The sequence below is a fragment of the Elaeis guineensis genome, chromosome 5, assembly GCF_000442705.2.
Source record: "Elaeis guineensis isolate ETL-2024a chromosome 5, EG11, whole genome shotgun sequence".
Lineage (NCBI taxonomy): Eukaryota > Viridiplantae > Streptophyta > Magnoliopsida > Arecales > Arecaceae > Elaeis > Elaeis guineensis.
The window spans coordinates 5864296-5870990 of NC_025997.2; the positions used below are offsets into that span (position 1 = coordinate 5864296).

The 6695-nt window shown below is 35.2% G+C and overlaps 1 protein-coding gene across 1 annotated transcript; it reads left to right on the forward strand.

Moving 5' to 3' along the window:
* Nucleotides 1-2176: 2176 nt before the first annotated feature.
* LOC105044607 (large ribosomal subunit protein uL13w) lies at nucleotides 2177-5182 on the forward strand. Its single transcript, XM_010922557.3, has 4 exons — nucleotides 2177-2493; nucleotides 2587-2703; nucleotides 2798-2885; nucleotides 4818-5182. Exons 1-4 carry the CDS (start codon nucleotides 2222-2224, stop codon nucleotides 4959-4961), a joined length of 621 nt encoding a protein of 206 aa, XP_010920859.1. The 5' UTR covers nucleotides 2177-2221; the 3' UTR covers nucleotides 4962-5182.
* Nucleotides 5183-6695: the final 1513 nt, after the last annotated feature.

Here is a 6695-nt window from a genome sequence, read left to right on the forward strand (position 1 = left end):
GTTTTATGATAAAAAGGAAAAAAGAAGGATAAACCGTCAAAAAATTTATCTAGTACATTTAATGTTACAGTGACTACCCTTGTTTTAAAGGCAGTGATTGATGAATAATTTTTCTCAAAAAATGGATAAATTTTACTTATACTTATTATATAAACTCTTGTATATATATATGTATGAATGTATATGCCTGTATTTTAGTTTTGGTGAATCAACCAATTAGGACAACCAAGAATTAATACTTCGAGCAGTGCTTGTAAGGTTACAATACCCAGCGTCCGGTCATTTGGATTAAAGCCATTTGCAAAAAGCAACAGCGATTGCGACAAGGCGTCACACAAATTGATATTAGAATAAATTTAGAAATTTATTGAAATGTTTCAGTTGTCAGGTTGGCTGTCCCGGTTGCCAGCTTGACTGTCCTTGTCCCACCAAATCTAGGGATGGTTGGGGTGGGGATCGCAGGCGTTAGGATGGTTGGTTGGGGTGGGATTCGCAAGCCTTCTTCTTCTTCTTCTTCTTCTGGTAGAAAAACCTTCTTTATATCTTCTTGCTTATTTGGGATGAATGGATTTGAGGTCAGCCTCCTTTTAGATCTAGCTAGAAGGAGATCAAGAGGGTGAATTCTTGATAAATGGGAGCTCTCCATCTTCTCTCCTCCTCTAATCCTAGATCAGGTTTAAGAGATGTTCAAAATTCTATGTGCAAGATTTATTCAAGGCTTCTAAAATCTCTCCATAGATTGGATTAAGGGAATATTTATAAGTGGAAAAAAATTGGATGAGAAATCGGATGCTCAAAGAGTTTTAAGGATATATGATGTAGGTTGGAGTGTGATAGGTTGCTGGCTTTGTGATGATACAACTCTAGCAACTAGAATTAATGAAAAAAATTATTGTTGATTTAATGAAGTTGATTATGAGCATAAAATTGGTTTTATAGACAATTAGATTTATTTGATTCACAATTTTTTTTTTTTATAGTTATTTTTGAATAGATTTTATATTTGTTGTCATGACTACTTATTGAAGTGATTTATATTTGGTTGAATATTAAAAAATATAATAAAAAAATAAAATAAAAAAAAATATCAAATTATAAAATAATAATATATATTATATAAAAAAAAATATATAATATAATATTTATCATAATATTTTATATTATATATATTATATATTATATTATGTTAATACAATATTAATATTTTAATATAATAAATTTATTAGTATCTTAATAAATATAATATTATATTAATATAAATATTGATATATTAATATAAATACTATATTAATATTGATAAAAATATATGTATTAATATTAAAAGTATAATAAATATTATAAAATAAAAATAATATTATATTATATTCATATAAATATTAAATAATATTAATATAATTTTATATTATCATATTCAGTATTTCATCCTAATTATTTATGATATTTTATAAAATTTAATCGTAAATCTTAAAAAAATATTTTGAAAAAAAAATATTATCATTTTTATCTCATAGAAATTTCAAAATTTACTTCTTCATAAATTTTACTTCTCATAATATATGGGAAGTGACTTTCTATATAAATTTTTTTTTTATTTCTTACTTTAAAACTCCAATCAAATAAAAAATTCTCTCTCCATTTTTAGGAATTGGCTCTTTCCCCCTAATTTGTGTGAACCAAATGAGCCCTTAACAATGGTATAGGATTTTAATATTTAATTAGCAAATATGGTTATAAATTTGGATGAGCTAAGAGGCTCAAATTTTGATGAAATTATGGGAGATGATAGGGGGATGTTGACCTAGGTGTCCGCCAATTCTGAGCACGGGTTGACTGACTTTTATCGGTAGTTAATTAAAGCGGAACAAAGAGATTCAAAATGTGGCTTAAAATGATAGAAAAATGACCAATGGGAAAATGTTTTGAGGTTTTGGTATAGCAGTGAAGAGTGAAGAAACTGGCTAGGATTTTTACTGCGGCCTATTTAAATTTAAATCCAATCGAAGCAGGTAAATTTTTCATGGCTTAACTAATGTCGTGGTTTCAATGCCGCAACAAGAACCCTTTTTTTTTTTTATCCTACCCCGCGAGACATTATACCCATACTCCTTTGCTGTCTTCTGAAAGCCTCCGGTAGAAAACCCTAGCCGCAATCTCCAAAAAAGGCAGACCTCGGCGAATCCAATCCCCAGAGAGAGAGAGAGAGGAGAGAGAGAGAGAGGCCATGGTTTCGGGGTCGGGGATCTGCGCGAAGAGAGTGGTGGTGGATGCGCGTCACCACATGCTCGGTCGGCTGGCGTCGATCTTGGCGAAGGAGCTCCTCAACGGGCAGCGCGTGGTGGTGGTGCGGTGCGAGGAGATCTGCCTCTCCGGTGGCCTCGTCCGCCAGAAGATGAAGTACCTCCGCTTCCTCCGCAAGCGCATGAACACCAAACCTTCACACGGTCCCATCCACTTCCGTGCGCCCGCTAAGATCCTCTGGCGCACCATCCGTGGGTCCGTAATCCCCCTTCTTTCTCTCTAATTATGGTTAACGCTGGGATTAGGGTTTTCCGGTAATCTCATACTATTAGATCGTTATTTTGGCAGGATGATTCCCCACAAGACGAAGCGCGGCGCGGCCGCGCTTGCCAGGCTAAAGGCCTACGAGGGGGTGCCTCCGCCGTACGATAAGATGAAGAGGATGGTTATTCCGGACGCTCTCAAGTACAAGCTAGCGACTACTGCTATTCTCATTTAGAAAAGTTTCGATTTTTGCCAGTTTTATTGATGTTTTGGTGGTTTTCCTGGGTGGAATCAGGGTTTTAAGGCTTCAGGCCGGGCACAAGTACTGCTTGCTGGGGCGGCTTTCCTCGGAGGTTGGATGGAGTCACTATGATACTATTAAGGTTCGACCAAATCTGCTCCATTACTTTCTCTATATGTTTAGTTACCATCTGGTGACCCTTTTATGTGCCGTCAGTTAGTTTTTTGTATGTAGCCTTGTCGCCTGCTCGTTTTTTGATGTGTGCATAACGATCTTTTTTTCATTCATTTCTGATTTTCAATGTAATGCAGTTTTGCTTCTTTAACTTCAGCAGTAGCCTGCCCAGCTCTTTGGATATTTAAAAAATTGGTAAATTGGTGTAATTATGAATCAAGAGAACAACGATTTGTTGGTTTATTGTATGTCTTTTTTTGCTGTCTGGACAACTAGGATGTGCAGTGGACATATATTTTATAATGAAATGCTGACAATTTGTTAATTGGAGGGAAGAAAATGGGAAATGGTAAGCGCATGCAAATAATGCTTTATAGTTTTGGAAGTTGTTTCCTTTTTATTATAATCTGAACATCTTCGTGGACTGGATGAAGCTTCTTTCTAGATATGTTAGGTTAGTGAACTAATACCATGTTGGATATTAGTATCAGAGGGTGTTGGGGTCTTATAGGGGATTACTGAAAGCTTCATGACTGCTAATAGTGAGTGCTGTGGGTTGTGTTTGTTTCAAGTACACAATTTTTTTTCTTTTTTATTTTTGAGGTGATGGGTTGCGGTAGCGACTTTTTACTCAGAAAGGTGACAGAAGCTTTAAGGGAAAAACAAATCAACTATAATCTAACTTCTACTATTTCCAGTCTATCACTTCTGAGGAAATTGCAACTTGGCTTAAAAGGTTTATGATATTTTTTCTATGGATAGTACTTTTACAAATTAGTACCAGATGAATTTTCCAGCAGTTGATATACATACATACATATTGATGATTCTCTTATCAATTTGTGGTCCCAAATTCTTTGCCTATGCCTGATTCTTGTTCTGCCAAGTATAATGATTTTCTATGACAGGACTATTGCATACATTTTATATCATCTAGGTCTGGCTAGGTATCATACTGTATGGAGTGTTACAATGCTACTTGAAATTTCGGTCTTTGTAGTGCTTTACTTTGGAGTTTTACACCGTAAACTAGTCAAGTTGCTTGACAACGTATTTTAATTGGATAGACAAATCAGATAATTGTGAGATGCTCATGTCAAAGATTTTTTTTTTGGATAAAATATTAGCTTAAGGGCTTGTTTGGGTAATTTAACAGGATTTGGGCTGAATTTCCTGTTGGATTCATGGATTGGGATCAACACCAAATCCCCTTCTTCGAATCCTGTAGAAGAAGAAAAAAAATCTCTATGGGTCTTTTATCCCCTTTCCTACAGAGTAATAGGCCACAACTGGGATTTAGGCTGGGACTTTAGCGGGACCTTAGAAGATGCAGGCTGGGTGGGCAACAGGTTTGATTCTTGTAGGATATTCCTGTAGGAATATATCAAAACAGGCTCTAACTATTTATTTTTTACATGTTAATTGTATACCTATTGTATATATGATCAAATATATCTTGCTGCTTAAAGTTGAATCTAAATAATTTTCTTTTTCAACATGATGATAAGTTTGAATCAACTTTAGCACAGTGCTGATAGAAAGATGTTTTGTTTCCAATGCCAATGTTAATGCAGTCGTTGGTTGTTTGAGCCAAACACCATCAAGTTATTTTGGTCCCCCAAAAACTTTGGTCTCATTTCGACCAGTCTGGTCTTTGTTTCTGAGCACACTGTACTATATTGAGAAAATGTATTGGCAAGTGCACTGGCCCCAGCTTCATCCTGCTTGTTCGACAATCTGAAGGAAGCTTCGTGGAAAGGGAGAAAATCTTTAAGACAATATCATGTTTTCTTTTGACGCTGTGGAAGTTATTGGTTAAGGGATGATTTTTCACCATTATGTAAATATGGTTCTCAATTTTAATGGTCATTAACAAATAAATTAAATGCTCGTTATGCAGGAGCTGGAGGCGAAGAGGAAACAGAGGGCTCAGGTGGCATACGAAAGGAGAAAGCAACTAGCAAAGCTGAGGTTGAAGGCTGAAAAGGCTGCCGAAGAGAAACTTGGCTCCCAGCTTGATATCCTCGCCCCACTGAAGTACTGAGATTTTTTTCTCCTAGGTTTTGTCTGTGGAACAACAATATTAATCCTTTTTGTTATTTATTAGTTGGTCATTCTCTGAGAGTTGGAAGCAGCAATGGTGGCTATTTTGACGACTATGTTTTACGTGAGTATGAAGTTGTGTTTGGACTTTGGACTGCAACATTTGGCGCTTTTGTAGATTGGTTTTCCTCGGTAGAATATTTTCCTTGGGCCTACGCCTTAGATTGGCTTTTCTAGTATTGTTATATTTCATTGCTGCTAATGCGCATGAGCATTCTTTTGATCATGGGCTGATATAAAGGTGATGAGCACCATTATCTTCAGGATGGCCTTTGTTGTTAATCCCATTGAGATATAAGAGCCATTCTTTTCTTTTCATCACAAGAGTTATAGAGTATGATTCCAATGCGGAACGGTGCGGAGGCTCTACATCTCTTTGAAATCTCGACATGGAAAGCAGTGGATTCCGGCTTCTGGTTCGTTCTTCCTTTTCTCCTTACCTTCTATAACCTGGAAGCATGTGTATGAGCATTTTTTTGCTGAAACAATTGGAAGTTTTTTTTTCTAGGATGTGTTTGGACGTAAGAAAAACTGCTTGGAAAAATGATTTTTCTTGAAAAATCTAATTTTTTGTTTTTGTCTAACATTTTGCAAAATTTATGACTACTCTGTTAGAAAAAGTATTTCAGTCTAATTGATCCCATGAGTTGCACAAACTTGTTGATGTCGTCACACATTGAGAACTGATCCTCGTCCGTGCAGGATTGCATCGGAGAATGGGGGGAGGAGAGAGAGAGAGAGAGCTTGTTCTCCGATTAAAGCTGTTTATGGTGCAATAATCATGTTGACTACGTGAGTACCATAAGTCAAATGAACATATTAACCTGCAAAATTTGACGATTATGTGCATATGGTCGTGATGTGGAACAAACCTTTGTCGGTTCAGTCCGGGTCCGGAGAGTTTTCTTTCTTAACCCGTTGGTCAACTCTTAGTTTTGGAATATTTTATAGGATCCAAGGATCCAAATCCCTAACTCTTTTTAACGGATGCTTGGTTGGAGGGATGGATGATTTTTATTCCAATGTTTAGTTAAAAAAATTTTATTTCGATTTCAAGATGAAATAGAAATATTCAATCTACATAGAATACAATCCTACTCTTTTCTAGGAGTGTTTGGTTTGCAATCAAAATCGAAATCGTAGGAATAGGAATCGGAATCGGAATGGTTTGGAATTAAAATCGGAATGATCAAATTTTTTGAAGTATTTGGTTCGTGATCGGAATTGAAATTGGAATGAAAATTTGAATTCACAAAGGAGAGTAGGAATTGAGTTTTATATAAATTGATCATTTTCATTCCATCTCGAAATCGGAATGAGATTTTTTTCAACTAAATGATTTTTTCCAACTAAATGGTTAGAATGGAAGTCATCTATTTTGATTTCAATTTCAGATCCTCACTCCTTTCAATCAAACATCTTTTTTATAGATTCAAATTTTCATTTCAATTTTGATTTCAATTTCAATCACGAATTAAGTGTTTTGGAAGATTTGATTATTCTAATTTTGATTTTAAATAATTATAATTTTTATTTTGATTTCAACTGCAAATCAAATATTTTTTAGATTTTACAAGTTCTCCATCCAAAACTCTACTTTTTTTGGCTTTTTCCTCCGAACCTATTAGCCCTACAATTCTCCGTGGAAGACTGAAAACTTAAGGAAGATTGAAAA